At 52.3% G+C, this 19,705-nt stretch overlaps 2 protein-coding genes across 2 annotated transcripts in view; one reads left to right on the top strand and one right to left on the bottom strand.

Annotated features, from left to right (window-relative positions):
• Vsig10l (V-set and immunoglobulin domain containing 10 like) overlaps positions 1 to 2,131 on the top strand; it is a 19,049-nt gene extending 16,918 nt beyond the window's left edge. Inside the window, exon 11 of the mRNA XM_052760933.1 lies at positions 848 to 2,131. Coding sequence (XP_052616893.1) covers positions 848 to 919 — 72 coding nt within the window. The 3' untranslated portion in view covers positions 920 to 2,131. The remainder of the gene's footprint in view (positions 1 to 847) is intronic.
• Positions 1,488 to 19,705, bottom strand: Iglon5 (IgLON family member 5). Its single transcript, XM_052760935.1, has 8 exons — positions 19,601 to 19,705; positions 10,393 to 10,471; positions 9,286 to 9,518; positions 8,327 to 8,446; positions 7,013 to 7,147; positions 6,721 to 6,841; positions 6,042 to 6,196; positions 1,488 to 4,647 (listed from the first exon to the last, which is right to left on the bottom strand). The coding sequence occupies exons 1-8, from the start codon at positions 19,677 to 19,679 to the stop codon at positions 4,559 to 4,561; spliced, it is 1,011 nt and encodes a 336-aa protein (XP_052616895.1). The 5' UTR covers positions 19,680 to 19,705; the 3' UTR covers positions 1,488 to 4,558.

The raw sequence follows: 19,705 nt of genomic DNA, 5'->3' as shown, positions 1-19,705 counted from the left end.
ATGTCCAGTAATCACCACATCTGGCTTACGTAGACCTGGGGATGGGACCCATATATTCTAGGCAAACACTAGTTACAGACCCACACCTCATGCTTTGCTTTGTTTTGAGTACCGATAACTGGATGTCCTGCTCAGCTCTTATGTATACCAAAAGAATATAAATTCCAATTTGTCTTCCAAAGTAGAGTGAGATGCAACTTGTTTCCCATAGAAATTATTCCAGACTTCCATTTTTAAAGTCTGAGGTAGATGGAATTTCCTTGTTTTCCTGTAAAAGTTGAGCTGTTGAATGCCTTAGCTCTCCCAAGGGTGGCTGAACAGTTTTTCATTGGCACACAGAGGGGCCACACCTGTAGTCATAGTGACTGGAAGGCTGAGCAGGAGGATCACTGCAAATTCAAGGTTATCTTGGGTGATACAGCAGGACCCTGTCTCAGACAGACAGAAAAGAAAAACAAAAACAGAAACAAACAAACAAAAAAACACAAAATAAAAACAAAACAAAAAAATAAAGAGAAATAAAAGGAAAGGAGAAGGAGAAGGGACTCAACTAGTTTTCTTTAAGGTTTATTTATTTTTATTTTATGTGTGTGTTTGGCCTGCAGTGCTTGCAGGGGCCAGAAGAGGGCGTCATATCCCCCAGAATTGGAATTACAGACCGTTGTGAGCTACCACATAGATGATAGGAATTTAACCCAGGTCCTCTGCAAAAGCAAGAAGTGCCCTTACCACTGAGCCATCTCTCCAGCCCCTCAGCTAGTTTCTGAAAGGCTCGGGCTATAGGTGGAAGGTTAGGTGGTACCCAGGGTACCCCCTGAAGTTGCCTCCTCTCCTGTCTCTCTTCCAGGTCATCAGCCCCAGTCCAGCTTACTGTCCAGGTGGCAGCCCATGGACTGTTCGGGCAGTCACCCAGGTATGACAAAAGCTGGTGGCCCACTCTCCATGAAGTGTTTTGGGGTACAGTTTCCTGCTTTGTCCCAGCAGCATGGGGCCTGCTATGACTGAGGATTGGACTCTAAGGGTAGGACATCCTGTCCCCCCTTGTCTCAGAAGACTCAACCTGTCCTTTTGCATCTAAGAACATCAATGTGACTCTGGGGATAGGAGAGCCACCTACAGAAGGGCAAATGGCAGTTGGCAGGAACTCAGAACCTCTGACAAGCAGGGCCTGCTGTTTAGCTCCAAGCTGGAGGGGAGCCTCCCCACAGCTTCTGCAAAGGTCTGCTCCCTTCTCCTGCCTCCTCCAGGCCACACCCCTTCAGCTTTCAGAGACTCCCATCATCCAACACATGAGATCTTGCACCATCCCATTCCCCACTTCCTCCCCCCTCTCTTGATTTCCTTTTTGCTTTGTTTTGTGACTCAGAGTCTCATGGAGCCCAGGCTGGCATTAGACTTGTTAGATAGCCCAGACTGGCCCTGAACTCATGATTCTCCTGCCCTAGTCCCCCAAGTGCTGGGACTGCAGGATGGGCCACCACACACACCTTTCTTTCTTTCTTTCTTTCTTTCTTTCTTTCTTTCTTTCTTTCTTTCTTTCTATTGTTTTTTGTTTTTGAGAAAGGATCTTATAATGTAGACCTGGTTGGCCTCACACTCCCCAGTCTTCCTGCTTCAGTTTCCTGGGTGCTGAGATGGCAGCCATGCACTACCATGACTTCTCTCTATCCTTTCTCTCTAAATTTCTCTCCGGCTGTACATAGTGTTTAGACATCATTCAGTCTCTGCATTCTAACCTCTGAGGCCTGTGGTTTGGCCTCTGTCAACTCCTGTGACTTCTCCTCCCAAGGCTACTCCTCCGTAGGCCTTCTGCCAACCGCACTTCCCCTGGTCTCCAGCTCTTTGTCCCTGGAGTTCTCTCTGCCTGGACACTTCTCTTTCCCATGTCATTGATTTATCAAGGCTTGAAGTAGCCACTAGCACTCAGAAAGACACCCCTCCCCTGCCTTGAATGAGTGAAGTTCCACGTCCCCAGCTTCCCTCCGGTCCTGTAAGTGTACAATGACAGATGTCGGGAAGTTTCCCTCTCTGAACTGATCACTCAGTGAGGCACACACCACACTATTATCCCAGCAGAGACAGAGCCTGGCACACAGCAGACAAGCAATAAATACTGTGGACTGATAAACTATTCCGGTGCCCGTGAAGAGCTGCTGCTGTTGCTACTATCCTTGGCAAGACATGTCTTCCTTTTTCAACAAGAGTTCTCACGGGGAATTTAGAGTTTGCAGCAGTGAGGAATCCTAGGCTGCAAGCAGCAACACACAGAGCCAGGTACCACAGTCCAAGGTAATGCAAACACTTGGGAGCTTGAGGTAGGAAGAGCACATGCTCAAGGCCAGTGTTTCAGAGGGAGACCTTGTCTCAAAACACCAAGGACTTGGGATGTGGTTCCATAGTAGAGCAGCTGCCTAGAATCCCTCAGTGACGGATGAGAATGTGGCTCCGTGTTAGAGCTCCTGTCTAGAATCTCCCAGTAAGTATTAAATACTGTGTTCAGTCCCTAATACTATATATACAAAGGGGGAGAAAAATCAAGATTTTGTATTTTTTTTTAATCACTGCCAACAGAAAGCATGATACAAATTAGCTTATACAAACACAGGCTTTACTGCTTGTGTGTGGGTGAGTGGGCTTCAGGTAGGGTTTGATCCAGCTGCTCTACCCTTTCCTCACTGCTACCCCCCCATAACACTCCCCCTCCACATAATAAGCTACACTGTATGCTCAGGCTATGAGACTGAGCCCTCTTGATCAGCAGAAGAGCCTCCCTTCCTAGAGACAATATGCTTCCTCGTTAGCATCATTGGGTCATGTGCCCATCCATCTCTGAGCCAAACATGGATGGGCTCTGTTGAGCAGCTTAAGCCAATTGGAGTTCACTTCCCTAACAGGCAGAGGTAGGAATGGCATTGGGGATCCTTCACCAAATGGCTACACCTCCTTTGCCATCCACTTGCCCAAATCCTCAATGACACTGATTTCCACAGGCGGGGACTTTGGAAAAAGGCGTTTATTGGTGTGGTGGTCTCAACACTCCCCATGAATTGGAACACACGGCCCCCAGGGCCCCCCCTCCCACCTCCCCTGGTATCCCTCCCCCTCCCCACCCCATCCCGGACCCTGGGAATGGAAGACAATGTGGGATGGGGCCCACGCCCCCGTCTGAGGTACAGTCACTGCCCCTGCCTCCCTGCCCCTCTCTGCCCTCGTCTTCACCAGGCTGTGAGTGGTATGGTTTTGGGTGTGTGGTTACTGAAGCTAGGGCTGGTGGCATGGTGCCTCTGCCTGGGTTCAAGATGTCTGTGTGTCTCCTCTCTCTCCAACTCTGTGAGGCCTGGTGTATCAGGGTGGGGTGTTCCCACGCACAGAGCCTGTCAGCTTCCTCTGTGGATAATAATGGCCTACTCTGAGGGAATTACTGCTCGTCACAGACTCTGGGGCAGCTGAAGCCAAGAGCTATTGCTGGTCAGTCGCTGGTGTGTGTGTGTGTGTGTGTGTGCATGCGTGTGTGTGTGTGCATGCGTGTGTGTGTGCATGCGTGTGTGTGTGCATGTGTGTGCGTGTGTGTGTGTGTGTGTGTGTGTGTGTGTGTGTGTGTGTGTGTGGTCACAGCAGCCTTTGGAGGTACTATGGGTTGAGAGGAGAGGGAGCAGGTGGCCAGGGAGCCCATGCTTGTGGGTCAGCTGCAGGGCAGCTGGAGGGTGCCACTGTGGCCAAGGGGAGTCTGGGGGTCTGGGTGGGGCAAAGCACTGAGATAGACTGGTGACAAGTGCCACCAGCCCATCAGTTGAATGGAAGCACCGATTGGCCCAGGAAGGGGGCCAGAAAGTTCAGGGTCGGGGAGGGGCAGGGGACAAGGGAGGTTTCAAGCCCCAGAGCCAGTGACAGGGTCTCTGGCTGCAGGCAACTGGTGAGAGAGCAAGGAGAAACAAGCCATAATGAAGATCCCCACCTCTTCACAAAGGCTGAGTGACACCTGACACCCACCCTGCCTGCCCCTTCAATAGGGAGGAGAGGGGTAGGTGTTCGTGCATATATGGGAAGGTGGAGAGCTGGCAATCTTCTTGTCAAGCCTCCACCATGAAGCCCCCATACCTACCTCCAGCCAGAGGAAGAGAGGCAGCAGGAATGGGCAGGGGCCATGGGAGAGTCGTTCCAGAGAGGGAGGCCTCCTGGTTCCCTCCCCAGCACACCTTCACATACATACACACCACGCAGACTCACACACACACACACACACACACACACACACACACACACACGAGCCAGTTGACAGCCTGAGCTAAGAGAGGGGTGTGGAGTGGCTGGGGGTGGTGGGTCACAATTGGAAACGTGAACGGGTGACGAGAATGGCTGTAGAAAGATGCATAATTTTGCGTTATCCCTCACAGTGATGGGTTCTCTAAAAGACCTTCCTCCTCCTCCTCCTCTTCTTTCTTCCTCTGTGGCTGAGAGCTCTTCTGTCCCCCTTGAGACCCAAGGCGCTTGCTCACCCCTTCTCTTGCTCCTGGCCCGAGGCCCCCTTCAGGGGGAGGTGCGCTGTACTGGGTGACATCTACATTCTCCACCACAGCCAGCCCAGGGCGGAGAGGAGGGTCAGGGGTCCTGGGGGCCTCGGAGCTGAGTTCTCCAGGGATCCCGGGCCTGGCAAAAGAGAACAGTCACAGAGGGAGGCTAAGATGGGGAGACCCTGCGGGTCTTTCCTGGCTGCCTTCTCTCCCGCCAGCTTCCGAGGGTTGCTGTGATTAGAACTCTCTGGGGTTTGGGTTCCCTGTGCCTGACTCTTCTATAACTGTTCTGGGTCTCGAGATACTCCCAGGTTTTCTCCATTTTCTTTTTGTTGGTTAGTCTGGATCCTTGGGGTTTGTTTTTCCCTGTTAAAAATTCTGTCAGCGTTTCTACCAGTCACCTTCTTTGGCCACCAGAAACTTCAGGATGCCTATGTTTGTTTGACTGTTTGTGAGTTTTGTGGTTTTTTTTTTTAATCACTTTGTTTTACTGGGGATGGAATGTACAATAAAAAAATGCTCTATCACTGAGCCACGCCCCTTACTAGGGGATTCTAGGCAGGGGCTCTACCACTGAGCCACACCCCCAGCTCCTCACTGGGGGATTCTAGGCAGGGGCTCTACCACTGAGCCATGACTCCAGCCCCTCACTGGGGGATTCTAGGCAAATATTAAGCTGTGTCCTAGACCTCTCTTTACTCTCTATTTCACAACAGGGTCCCACTAAGTTAGTTTCAATACTCTTTCCTTAGCCTCCTGAGTACCTGCGATAACACCCTGCAATACAAGTCCCTGGCTCGGAGTCACTTTTGACCCAGCTTCTCTCTTGGCTCACACTTCTGCACCCAGACAATAACAGCCTGTAGGCTCTGCCCCAAAACAGCTTGAGATGCTGAGGCTGGATTCCTGGAGCAGTAAAAAGGGCTTGTCAACCTCATGTCGATCACTCTTTAACAGCTGTCAGTGGACTTGGGGGCAGTGCAGTAAGTCCAGAGCCTCTGGGAAGCTCTGAGCTCTCTCTAAGAGCAGCTGTCCTTGTCAGACTACTCTGCTTCCTGTGTCTTTGTAATGGCTGTTCCCTCTTCCTGCTGACTTGCACAGAGCTCCCCTTTCTCCAGCGATCTTATCTCAAACCTACCACCCCCAATTACGTCTGGTTTTTTGCACATGCACCTGTTTCTTTGATATGCATCTATCAGCCCATTTGTTTATTGTTTTTCCACTAGGCCCTATGAGTCCCCAGACCTTGAACTCACTATGTAACTTCCTGCCTTCCCTTCCTGGGTGCACCACTATGCTGACTTTAAAACTATGCTGACTTTAAATAGTGATGGGGTTCGCGTCTAGAACTTCGTGCATACCACCTGAGAATCAGTTTCTTTACTCTGTGACATTGCTGGAGTTTCCTCAATTCTGGGCCAGGGGCTATCCCTATATCTTCACCTCCTTGCCCCACCCACTGATGTCTGGGCCCCACCGGTGCTCAGCCCCCACAACCCTGTCCCACCCAGCCGCCCAGCACAGACGCACGCAGGAGCCGCATGGAGGCGCTGGACGCTCCAAGTCGGTTGGCTGCTCGACAGGTGTAGTTGCCGTAGTGCCTAGCGCTCACGTTGGCGAAGAGAAGCATGGAGCGGGTGCGCTCCGTCTGCACTTTGAGACCCTCTGCCGAGCCGCTGCTTAGCCTGCCGGAGATCCGGATCAGGGTTGGTCTTGGCCTCCCTTGGGGTGCAGTGCCCAGCTCCCCCACAAACACCCAGTGGCTCCTCTCTTCCCCCCGCAATCCCCCAGAGCTCTACTATGTACCCCACGGACCCCAGGCTTCCTTACGGATCCCCTCTCCACGCACTAGGGCCACTCCAGTACATTCCCAGAATGTGTCCCTAATCCCCAGTGTCTCTTATTAAACTCAGCCCTTGGTGGTCTCTTAAATTTGTCTTCCACACACTTAGCATCGACCCTCAACCCCAGACGGTCTTGCACGGGGTGGGGTGGAGGGCAATCCTAGCATTCATTATACTGGTGTCCGAAGTAGTCTTTCTTCCAGGAGCCCACAGACCCTGTAATCTAGAAACTGGACCCTAGACTCTCAAGACCCAGGACTCCGCACCTCTGCACTGCCAGGTTCTCTACCCTGGCTCTGTGATCCGAAACCTAGGGCCTCCCTCCCCTCCCCTCTTCCCTCAGCCTTGCCCAGTGCAGTCCTCACAGCCTGTCATCCTTGTACCACTGGAAATCTGCAGGCGGCACCGCCATGGCTTCGCAGCGTAGGAGGGCGGCCCGGCCCAGGGCGGTGCGCGCGCTCGTCACATCCGTGATGGTCGGGGGATCTTTAGAGGGATAGGGGACAGAGGCACATTCTTGCTGCATGAGGACTTCGGGGCCCCATTTCAGCACCCTCCTCCCCCAGATCCGAATTCCCACACAGCTTTCAGCTTCATGCGGCAGACCCCTCCTCCCCAGGTATCCAGGGTCAGCCATTGAGCCCCCTTGGTGCTCACAATTCACTGTGACTAGCACGCGGCGGCTGTCAGGCGCCGAGTTCACCCCGTTGTGAGTAATGCATTCGTATTCCCCGGCCTGGCCCCGCTGGATGTCGGAGATTTCCAGAATCTCTCCCTCTGAGGTGAAGCCGTCTGTGGGGGAGGTGGGGGAGGGGGTGCGGGGCCGGACACAAACACTTAACACGGGACAACACGGGCACAACACAGACACACATCAGCGGGGCACAGCAGGGCCTGATGTGCCGGGGCAGTAGGAGCCGGGAAGGTCCTGTGGGGCAGGATGGGGCTGAGGGTGGGGCTGGGGAGCTCAAAACCCAGTGGAACAAAGGGGTTTAGGATTTCAGGCGCAAGAGATTTAGACATCTGGAATCTCTTGTATCATGCTCAGGGGACCCATTTGGGAGTAGGGAGTGAAGCCGGGATCTTGGCTTTTGGTTTTCAAGGATTCAGGAAAGGCAGACAGTGAGGGAGGATCCAGAAGTTTCTTGGGGTTCAGGGAATTTGGACCTGCTGATTGAGATTGGTAATCCAGATACCTGGGATCTTTTTTTTAAAACAACAGATGAGGTCACAAACAGTCACTTAGCACTTAGGGCAAGCAGGATCTAGGGTTCAGAAGACACCAAGTATCAGGATGAAGGACATGAGGCTATGTTGGGTTTCCTGCTCTCAGGGCATCCAAGGAATGGGACCCAGTCATTATGGGTCTGCAAAAATGCAGGAAGAGCCCGAGACTGGGCTATCTGGGGATAGAAATGAAGTGGTGCTGTCCTGGCCTGACATGTCAGGCAGCTTGGAGGCACCTTCGGGGAAACTGGATCTCGGAACTCATAAAGCAGGTTGTAGGTAGAGAGAGGGGAGCTCCTGATTGCCTCTGGATCTAGGGCGGGGGCCTGATAATGTGCATTTCTGGAAACTTCCCAGGAGTTGCTGATGCTGAGGTCTGGGGACCACTCAAACTACTAGGTTACAACATCCAACAGAGGAGAGTACAGGACTGCTAGGTGAATGAATGGTAGGACACTGGATGCAGCCTAGCTTGGGGCCTGAGTCAGGAGAATCTGTCGGGGCGAGGGGGGGGGGGAGCTGGGGGGGAGTGTCAGGTGACTTGGAGACAAAAGCCCTGCCTGAACATCAGGTGGGAGGCCTCCAGATAAGGGGATGGGAGTCTGGTATGAAATGGGGGTCAGGGTGGGAAGGAATCAAGTCATCAGAAGGGCTAGAGGGGTTCAGAGGGAGGGAGTCTGGGGCTCCAGCTAGGGATGTGGGAGGACAGAGGGGCTCAGATTACAGCCAGGGGAGGAGCCTCACCTCGGAGCTGTCTCCAGGTGACAGTGGGCTCTGGCCTTCCCACAGCCAGGCAGAGAAGGTTCACATTGCCCCCTTCATTCACTGCCACAGGTGAGGAGATATTCACGATGCGGGCAGGAACTGGAGACCGAGGAGAGAGCTGGGGTGAGGGTGCCTTTCTAGCCACTCACCTAAGCTCCACTGTTTCAGATCCAAGCCTGGCCCTCCTCCCTCAGGTCCAGCATTACAGACCCCAGCTCACCTCCTTTAGACCCAGGGGTGTGGGCTCAGACCCTCCTCACTCAGACCCATGGGTGTAGACTCCACACTACAGTCCTCCACCCTCGGACTGAGGAGTTCAGAGTCCATCCCTCCTCCCTCAGATCCAGGGGTCAAGATGTCAGCCCTCCCTCCCACCCAGGAGTCATACTCAGACTCAATCTTATTTCCTCAGACCCTGGGGTACAGACCCCAGCTCTCCTCTTTCCCACCACACCCAGGAGTACAGACCTATCTCATCAGATCCAGGAGTTCAGACTTTAGCCCTCCTCCCTCACCCCCAGAGGCGTGCACACTAACTCTCCTTCCTCATGTCTAGGAACCCCCTGAACCTCTCCTTGGGAAATAAGTGCAAACAGGGAGAAACAGCCAGGCTGGTGTGTTTCCTTAGCACCCAGAAGAGTATCCACTCACGGGGAGTCACAGTAACACAGCTCAGCAAACACACAGAGCTGAGGTTGAGTACCTCTCCCACTACCTTGTTAGAGAACCACTGTGGTGCCACCCCACCTCAAGCCTGGTTGAAATCCACAAGGGCGAGGTGGCTCATGCTCCACTCACTTGTATCCCAGGGTAGTGACCAGCAGTGGGCCGAGTGTACACAGTGCAGGCTGTTCAGTAGTACCTCCTAGCCCTGACCATCCTGCAGGCCTGTCTTCCTGTCCCCTCCCCACCTGACCTCATCTTCACACAGGGCTCACCGTGGACGATGAGGTAGACCTGAGTGGTATAGGGCTGGTGGCGGGTCTGGAAGGAGCAGGTGTAGAGGCCCTCATCACCGAGCCCCACCTGGGTGATGAGGATCGAGAACTCCTCAGGTGTGTTGATGAGCAGCCGCACCCGGGGGTCACTGGTCCAGCGGTCGTTTCCTGCATACAGGATGTTGGAGCGGTTCAGCCAGGCCACTCGAGTCACGTGCTCATCAATGAAGCAGCTGGGGAGGAAGGGGAGGATAAGAAGAGAAGGCAGGGGTTTCCTCACCCACTGCCACTACACCTGCAGGACCCTGGGAAGCAGACAGGGCAGTGCCCACTCTACAGGAGGGTAAACCAAGCCTCAGAGAGGGAAGAGGCCTGGAAGCCAGACTTCTGAGGAACTGCTGTGTATTAGACAGGAAGGGAGGGAGGGAGACTGACTCAGAGGTGGGAAGTGGGCGCAAAGACCCTGAGAGAGAAGAACAGAGACAAGTGGGGAGAAATAGAGATAGAGATAGAAAACAAGAAAGATGGGGCAGAGACTCCGAAAAAGGAGGCAAAGATGGAGAGGAGAGGAGGAGGAGGAAGAGAGAGAGAGAGAGAGAGAGAGAGAGAGAGAGAGAGAGAGAAGACTTGGAAAGAGAGTAAAAGGGGGAAGAAGAGACGGAGGGACGAGGCATTGCGATAAGACAATTTGAGAGAGAAACAGACACACACAGAGGGGTTAGATAGATAGATAGATAGATAGATAGATAGATAGATAGATAGATAGATAGATAGATAGATAGATAGACTGACAGACAGATAACACAAGGGACAATGACACAGGTGGGGTAGAGACCCTAGTGAGGAGATGGCCCCAGAGACTGATAACCTTCACTCAGCATCCTTGGCACTCATGGTCTACAGGATTTTGAATCCTAGTAGCCCCCACCTCTTCACTTTTATGAGGACAGTAAGGTCTACTATAGGTCGAGCTGGGCTTAGTGTCCACACCCCCTCACAGCTGGCTCCAGATGCAGGTGGTGTCATCAAGGCTTGTGCATGCAGAGTGGGTGGAGGGGCGTAGCCTTGTGAAGCCCAGGCTGCCTGAGCCCCTCCACCGAGATGTACCTGAGGGTGGCGTTGTCACCTTCACACACTGTATAGTTGTCCGCGGGTGAGCTGAACTCCAGGCTCTGGGAGAGCAGTCCTGTAGAAGGGAGGGGATTGCTCAGCCTTGGCAGCTGGGGTGGGGCCAGCTGTGACAAACACTGTTCACGGACACAAACACAGGCATCTGCATCCACTGCTACAAGAATTCATTGTTTTTAGAAATTCACACATAGTGGACATACTCAGAATAGACCAATATATGCCATGTCCCTTCCTGTGGTCTGTTCTGACTCATAAACAGAATGGAACTCTTGTGGACCAGTGCACTTGCGGAGATGACACCCAATTGCAGCCCGTACACACAGACAAATGTGCATGCAGAGAGATACATCCATACAGACACCTGTGCACCCAGACACATATATGCACCTATCGAACACAGTGACACAGACACGCAGACACGTCTAAGCACTCGGCTACACGAGTATGCAAAGCAAAGTGTTCAGAGACACATAAGTGTGCACAGACTCCCAGTTACATACTATGGAACACTGTCCCCTGGGGCGTAACAAGATTGCTGTCTTGATAGCAGAGCACCACAGGAGATGTTTGCAGGACTGGACTAAGTAATAGTCCCTTGTGGGAAGGATGCTCTCAGAGCACCGGATGCAGCACAGGAACGGGTCATGGCAGCTCATGGGGTGGCACATAGAAACCCCGCAGGAGGAAGCTTGTTAACTTCGCTGGGGTGTGTCGGGGTGGGGGGGGACAACTCTTCTTTGATGGTGTAGCTGCCTGAACGTTGCCCACGTTCCTGTGAGTCACTCCTGTGAAAACCCCATTTGAACTCATTGGTCCACCAACTAGACCTGGATTTCATAATTGTTTCTCTGGTGTATTGTTTGTGCCCTGTCTGGGGTGGGTAGACGTTTCCTTTTGTTGTTGCTTTGGTTATTATTATATGTATGTGTGGTGTGTGCCCTTGGAGAGGGCATCGGATCCCTTGGAGTTGGAATTACAGGCTATTGTAAGCTGCCTGATGTGGGTGCTGGGCACTGAACTCAGGCCCTCTGCAGAAGTAGAAACTGCCTTCATTATTGAGCCATCTCTCCAGCCCCATGGACAGATGTTTATTCAAGTGTCCTCAGGAAAAGTCACACAATGCATAGATGTAATAAATGAGCATGCAGGTATGTTCACATACAGACCCAGGTACCATGTATGTACATACAAGTGCTCAGGACTCATTCATATACATACACACTTGCACACACAGCGACACATTGTACGCATTCATACACACAGACTGTTGAGCATAAGTACACATGCATGCACAGACACTCATACATACATGAAATATATTTTTAACAAATATACACATGAACATCTGAGCAGTTGTACATACATACACACAGATGCACATAAACACACATTAACTCAGACATACATGTGCAGACACACACAGAGGGAGCTATCACAGATACTAAACATGGGCTTGTATGCATACCTTTAGGTATCCTGTGTGGTTGAACACACACACACACACACACACACACACACACACACACACACACCTGCCAGACGCACTTGGCATGCCAGTGCTCATAGTGCACACATAGGCCTGCTTGCACACACCAGTGCGGCCCGGTCACACCACCATTCAAGTCTGTGGATCGGAGCCAGCAGGCTGGACCAGGGCCAGGGAGTGGGGGCTGGGTAAGTGGGGGCAAGGAGACTGCACTAAGAGGAGTGAATGACCTTGGATGATTGGAGCGGGAGGGCCCTGAGAGGGCTGCCCTGCCCCCAGCCTGGGAAAAGAAGCTAATTAATCTAATGAATTAATTGCCCGTGCTATGCCAATGACTCCCTGGGGGCCTCTCAATCAACAGCCCCTCAGGATGGGGCTAGGACAGAACCAATGTAGCAAGCTGGCTAGGCCTGGGATTTGGGTCTGAGTCCTGAAGCCTCTCAGCCTGGGGTCATGCAGGCCAGAGCTACTGCTGCTCTGTGAGAAGCCCATGCGGAGGACTTGGTCACATGTGCTCAGGTAACAACGGGATGTGTACACACATACATACCCCGCCAAGGCCTAGGAAAAACACAAAGCCAAGGCTAAGCCCTGTCATACACATGGCGACTGCCCAGGTCAGAGGGACACCCACAGCCCCAGACACATGCCTAGCAGAAGGTCACTTGTAGAAATCAGCCGTTTCCCAGAAGCAGATAGACCCATGCAGCTGCAAACGGATGCCAAAGGCCAAACAGCACTGGTGCACCAGGTCACTCTGCTGCTCCCTCAGGGTTCCACTGACAGCAGCCTCGCACCCCACACACAGCTGCAAAGTCCGCTCACCCAGGGTTGCAGACAAGTAGCACTGCCAGCCTGAGCAGACATTCCCTACACCCACTTTGGAAGGCTTCTGGTCCCACTTGCACAAAGCTACCACTTGTCTAAGGGGACAGACCGCCACACTGTCACATCCCCTCCGATACACAGGGGCTGCTCTGTCTAAGAATCTGTAATTCTTAGTAAATCATGCTGTCACTTCTGACCAGGTCATGCACGCGCACACACATACACACACACACACACACACACACACACACACACACACACACACACGAGTCTAAAAGTCACAGATTAAAATATGCATCCAGACCAAAGGAAGCGAGGGAATGTGATGATCAGTTCAGGAACACAGCCCGGTGTGGTACCATGATCCCTTCGTAAGCTGGCCAACACAGATACACGCTGCAGCATGCCAAGCCCTTGTAGTAACCTAGACAGGGCCCTCAACCCTGGCCCACTGAGGGCTGGAGTTTCCTGGGCACTGTAGGGTTCCTAGATCCCCCACCCTACAGTAGTGACAGCACAGGATACCCACAGATATTGCTGCAAGTCCCCTGTGGGTAGATCATACTCCACTACCCCAGTGCTCTGAAGAGAGGACAGGTGGGGACCAGTGAGCTGTCCAAGGTGACAGCCTTTCGGCATGTCCAGTCCCATCACACAGGCTCATTGTGCAAATGGGCCCTGAGACAGAGAGTGGAGGCCCACACCACAGGAAAGCCCTCAGCCACAGCTTCTCCAGACAGAGGGACCAGCACAGAGGCACCTCTTGCCACAGGACGCTTCTCAACACTGGCACTGCCACTTCTGAAGGCTCCAGTGGCCCCTGGGACCAAAGCTTGCCTGTCAAGTCCCAGAGTCCCTGTGTCCCCCTCCTGCCTCCAGCCCCCCTGGGGCCCAGATGTGCCTCGCTCTGCTCCTCCATCCACTACAGCCTCAAATCCCTCTTCTCTAGTGGCTCAGGTGAACTCCAGCCCCAGTGCTCAGGTCATGTGACCCTGAATCAAGGTGGTCTTGTGGACAGTCCTAGGTGACATGCTGATCAATGAGCCTGTCCCTCAATGGGCCTTTAGCTCCTTGCCTGTGGATATGGATACCACAGGCCTTTATATATGTATTAAAAACAACACCCAGACCCTGGATCAGGTGCTGTGCAGCCCAGGCTTCACTCAAAGAACGTAGAGACCAAGTCAGGCAGGCATTCATTTACCCAAAGACAATCTTTTTTAAGTTTTCTTTTCTTTTCTTTTTTTAGACAGGGTCTCTCTACCTAGTCCTGGCTGTCCTGGAGTTCACTATGTAAACCAGGATGGTCTTGAACTTACAGAGACCTGCCCGCCTCTGCCTCCCAAATGCTGGGATTAAAGGCATGGGCCACCACATCTGGTCCCAAAGACAATATTAAAACTCCACTGGACCCGAATCCTCTCCATGTTGCCTGAGTTTCCCGATTGTGGCCATGTGTGGGAACTCCTCCAGGGCTGCAGCATGATCCAGTGCAGTGCCTGGCCAACATCAAGCCTTAAAAGATGTTTAAGGTATCAGTGTGGAAACCCTCCTAGGAACACTCCCAGACTCCCTCAAGTCTGGTCTTCCTTCACACAGAGCCTGGGCACTCGCCATCATAACTAAATTCACAGAAAACACCCACCTCTCCTGGAAACTAGACATGTTTTGGGGACAGAGCCTCACTGTGACTCAGCTCCATGTCCCTAGTGTCTCCTGGCTCTCACTGGAGCCCTCTTGGAAACAGTTGTTGGCTAAATAAATATGAATGGATGCCTGTGACTCTTGAACTCATTCTCATTCTTCAAGACTCCAACATAAATACCCCACTCAGGAAGAGCTCTTGATTGCTCAGGCAAGAGGCCCCACACCCTGTTCTAGGCAGCCAGGTTAGATGTCTACAGCACCTCCCTTACCTGACCTGGAGTTTCTGGATGGTGTGATTAGAAATATTCATTTATTTGTACTTGATGTGTACACGTGTGTGCCTGTGTGAGTTTATGTGCACCATGTGAATGCAGAAGCATCCACAGAAACCAGAAGAGGGTGTTGGATTCCCTGGAACTGGACTTAGAGATAGCTGTGAGCTGTCACATGGGTGCTGGGAGCCCAACCAGGTCTTCTGCAAGAGCAGCAAATGCTCTAACCCACTGAGCCCTCTCTTCAGTCCCCCATGCTGTGATTTCTGCCTTTGTGACGCAGGACTGTGCCTTGCTTAGATCAGAGAGAGCTCTGTGGAAAGGAAGTAGAAGGTCCTAAAGACAAGTGATCTCAAAGGAGCCCAGGCTAGGAAGCCCACTGTCGACCCTTCCATGTCTTGACTACACATCCCCATGGTTTGAGCCATGGTTTCCCTATCTGGAGAAAACAAAGAATAAGAATTCAGTGCAAGTTTTCCTGAGCACTGCCTTGAGAGTTCACAAGCAAAAGTCATGCTTAGTTCAGCACCTGACATGTCAAATCGCCTAAGAAGCATTGGCTGTGTCAAAAAGCACATTATTGGCAAATGAAAATGAAAAAAAGTCTCTTACTGGAGATAGGGTAGATTAGAGAGACATTGTGAAAGTCAGACTTGGTGGCTCATGCCTGTAATCACAGCACTTGGAAAGTGAGGCAGAAGGATTGCCCCAAATTTGAGGCCAGCTTGACTACCGAGTTCCAAGCCAGCCTGGACTACAGAGTAAGTTCCAGGCCAGTTTGAAATATGTAGTGAGACTGTGGGTGATATGCAATAACATATATAAAAATATAAATAATAAGCTGAGAAAGAGAGCTCAGGGATTTCGAAGGGAGGCATTCTGTGAGGACAGGCTCCTGCTCTTGTGAGATTTCCAGTCTAGACTAACAGAATAAATCAATAAAGAGAGGCCACAGTCAAGGGAGGAAGAGATTTCTGACAAGCTCTGTGTCCAGAAATTAGAAGTAAGAATCTTTAGGGATCCTGGAGGAACCTCAGGCAAAGCTGGACCCTTGGGTGAGGACTGGAGCTGGAAAGGTATGATCCTACTACCTGGGGCCTGGAGCTCCTTTAGGCTGCCCAGGGAAGGGCCACAGAAGGAATAGTCTCTGGCATGATGGCCACCCAAAAGTCCACCTTTGCTCAACTTGGAAGCCTGGGGCCTCCACTCATGTGATGCCTGAGTGCTGCCCATCAGCCACCCTTTTTTGACACCTCAGGACCTTTGCACACACTGTTTTCCTTGGGACCTGGAAAGAAAAAGGACCTGGAAAGCTAAGGCTGGATTTGCTCTTCCTTCAGGCCTTAACCCCCTTCTCACCTTCCTAGGTGGCTTCCTGGACCACCCTCCTCTAAAATGGACAACTCATCCTCCAAAGCACTTCTAGCCTCTTCCCATTATGTGACACTCCCTGAGATGACCTATCTACTTGTTTGTTGGATTTTTTTTCAGCTGATTCTTGATCTCTCTTCTTTTCCCTATAAGCTCTGTGAAGGAGTGCTTAGTGTGGCTCGCTCCCTGCCCCCTGCCCCCTGCCCTCACCACACACACCACATTTCTCAGGTACCTAGAATGTCAGTTTACACAATATTTGCTAAGCCAAGGAAGCAGGTGTGGTAGCACACAATTGTAATCCTGGTGCTGGGGACACTAAGGTATGACAACTACTGCAAGTTTGAGACCAGCCTGGGCTACCCACAAGGTGGGACAATACATGACTACCCTCTGAGTTCCAGACCAGCTTGGGCTGCTAAGTCTGATAACTTGAGTTCAATCCCCTGGACCCACATGGTGGAAGTAGAGAACTGACTTCCACAAGTTGTCCTCTGACCCCCACTATACAAATAAGTAAATGCAATATTAAAAAAAAAAAAAAGGAAAAAAGAAAAAAAAGGATCAAGAGTCAGAGTCTGGGACAGAATGCAAGGGCCATGGAATGGTCAGGGGTGGCACTGGCTTCGTTGCTGGCTGCTGTGTGCATGCCCTCTCCCTTCCAGCTGCTCCAGGAGCAGAAGGTATCCCCTTTCCCCCACCAACTCACTCATTCTGTTGAATTTTTTGATGCAGTTAGTTTTGAGACAGGATCTCAGATAGCCCAGGCTAGCTCAGTAGCAAAGACTGACCTTGGACCTCTGATCTTCCTGCCTCTGCTCCCAAATGCAGGGAATACAGGTATGCACCACCATGCTCCAGCTTATGCAGCTCTGGGGGTCGAACCCAGGGCCTCCTGCATGACAACCAAGCACTCTACCAACTAAGCCACATCCCCAGCTGGCGAAGCTTCATTTTGTGAATGAATATGTAAATGTGTGGACGGTGTTGGCATAAAGGATTTGGGGTGGGGGATTAATTGTAGGCTTATAGTTACATAGCCAAGGAGGTTTTGCTAAGTGTAAATAAGCCAACAACAAGAAATGGGCTGACTTTATTTCTGTTTTAGGAAGAAAACACTAGCAAGAACGGGTCTCCTTTGCTCTGCATTGAAAGTTGTGTGGAATGAGTTTATGGAAGGGAAAGAAAGCTGAGGAAGTATGCCCCTCTGCTGCCTGGCTCCTCATCCATCAGCTTCTCTCAGGTGTGTGTGAGACCTGGGCATGGTAGCGCACAGCCATAGTCCCAGAATCTAGGAAGAAAAGGCAGGATTGCCTTCAGTTCAAGGCCAGCCTGGTCTACATTTTCCAGGCCAACCATGACTACATATTACGACCCTTTAAAAAAACACCAAAAAACAAACAAACAAAAACCACCCAAAAAACAAACAAACAAACAAAAAACTGTGAGAGAAGAGAGAAGCCCATGCCTGTAATCACAGCACTTGGAAGGCTGAGACAGGAGGATCACCTTGAATTCAAGGCCAGTCTGTGAGACTCTTGACTAGAAAAATACACGAGGAAGTTGGGGTCAAGGACTTGGTTCTTATATGCTCCTTGTGAAAAACATGGTTTGGAAAAAAAGAAGGCACTATTTTGCATACTTAACAAAATAAGGTGCCCCCTACACACACACACACACACACACAAAGTAGCAGTGGGTATGAATGGGGTACCTGCCTGACAGGCAGATTTATCTTGGCTCAACCCACTGGGTTCCATCTTCTCTCACTCTCAGGTTTTCATTGATCAAGGTCATATGGCTTTGCCAGAGACAAGCCCTTCCCCCGGCCCCCGCCCTGCCCCGCCCCCTCCCGCCCCCAGGGGAGGACCCCAGGAGACATGCATAGTAATGATTTCTGAGAGGCAAATTGGCAAATGGAGCAGTACCTTAAGAAGAGAGTTGGGTGGAGTCAGGGCTCAAGGAGGTACAGTGAGGGGAGGAAGGAACAGGTGCAGAAGTGAACAGGGGTACAGTATGAGTGAGGGAGCAAGGAAAGAGGAGGGACTCCAACACAGAGGCCAATGGAGATCAGTTTGAGAGGCAGACGTGCCACCGTGCCACCGTACTGAAACCAGCAAGGATGGAAAGACAGCCCATGGAGACAGGGAGTGCCACCAGCAAGTAACAGAGACTGGCAAGGAGGGCCCATAAATAAGCCAGAAACAGAAACCTAAAGCGACAGGCGAGAAAGGCACCCAGCCAGTGGTCGGCAAGTAAGACGGTGCTCAGCCTTGTACTGTGCTAAGCGGTGGACTTGCTGGCCCATTCCATTCCTGGCAGATTCCACGCCCTCCCCCAATAGATCTGTGTGTGGGCGTCCTGCGTGGACAGGGTTGTTCATGTGACTCTAGTCTGCAGGTGCAGCTTGGCTGGGATGCTGGGATGTTTGTGTGACTGTGGGTGACTTGATTGGAGGCCCAGAGTAGCTGCTTCCCTTGGGGCTGCCAGCTGGGGTCATAATGTTGGGTCCCTGATGGCATAGCATGTCCCTGATTCTGTGATGCTTGATTGGACAGGGCCTGGAGGAAGTGATGTAGAAACGCCAGATTAACACTTTCTTGGCTTCCTGGGTACCCACAGCTCACTCTTCTGCCCCATCCCTCTCCCTCCTGTGCCCGCAGGGTCCTTTCCTTGACCATACTCTCCTTGACAAGCCCTGCAGGGGAGACAGTCCAGACACATCCTCAAGGCAGGACTTACACCTGCTGTTACCGAGGGTCTCCAGGTCCACTGGACTGGTTGAGACCCTTGAGACCCTGCATTAACTCTTCCTGTCCTACCTTCTCCAGTCCACCCCCGACTCCTTCACCTGTCCATTTCTCCATCCAAATATTCATCCAATTGAAGACTTAGATCAGAATCCTAAGCCCAGCACCCCAACTTGCTGGCTTCCCAATGCCATCTCCCAATTAACTGCAACACCCCAAATGCCAACACTTTCAGCTGAGAGGAAAACCCGGATAGGGAGTTTCAGCCCCTTCTCTGATATCCCTGGGTCTGGGATTTATTTCAGTCTTTGGGCACTCTGTCCCCGTTGCTTGCTGACCCTGGGAAGACATTCCCTCCTTTACCTCCGTCTAAAGACGCAGAGCCCTGTCCCCAGGCAAGGACTGCGCAGGGGACCCTCTCCAAAACGCAAAGACAAGACCTCTCCACGCACGGGGCATCATTCCAGCCTAGTACCCCAACTCAGTTTGGAGACTCTGCCCAGGCGGGGGCTGTCACCCCAATGTCTGAGCCCCTACCTGACCTAGAGCTGTATATTTCTGCGGCCCCTGGCCAGCAGCAGGTGTCGGCGACCCTCTTGCTAGTGATGGAGCAGCTGACCAGATAGGGACATGCACCCCTGAACCCCGCGCATCCATGCACCCAAGGACCCCCTGCCCAGCCAAGGACTGCTGCCAGGTCTCCAGCTCCAGACCTCCGCATACCCCTACCCTCGAGGGGTACCTCCCTGCCCGCCTCCGCCCTGGCCCTGTACCCCCTCCCGGGACCCCGGCGTCCCCGCCGAGCCCCCCCGCCCCCGGCGCTGCGGTACCTCGGCTGATGACGGCCAGGCCGGCCAGGGCGGCGGCGGCGAGGAGCCGGAGCCGGGCCCCGGGCGCAGGGGGGGGCATCGCGGCGGCGCGGAGGGGGAGGGGAG

The sequence above is a fragment of the Peromyscus californicus genome, unplaced genomic scaffold (assembly GCF_007827085.1).
Source record: "Peromyscus californicus insignis strain IS unplaced genomic scaffold, ASM782708v3 Scaffold_4__1_contigs__length_199733344, whole genome shotgun sequence".
NCBI lineage: Eukaryota > Metazoa > Chordata > Mammalia > Rodentia > Cricetidae > Peromyscus > Peromyscus californicus.
Note: the sequence above shows the minus strand (reverse complement) of the source record. Positions and strands in the feature narration are given on the sequence as shown.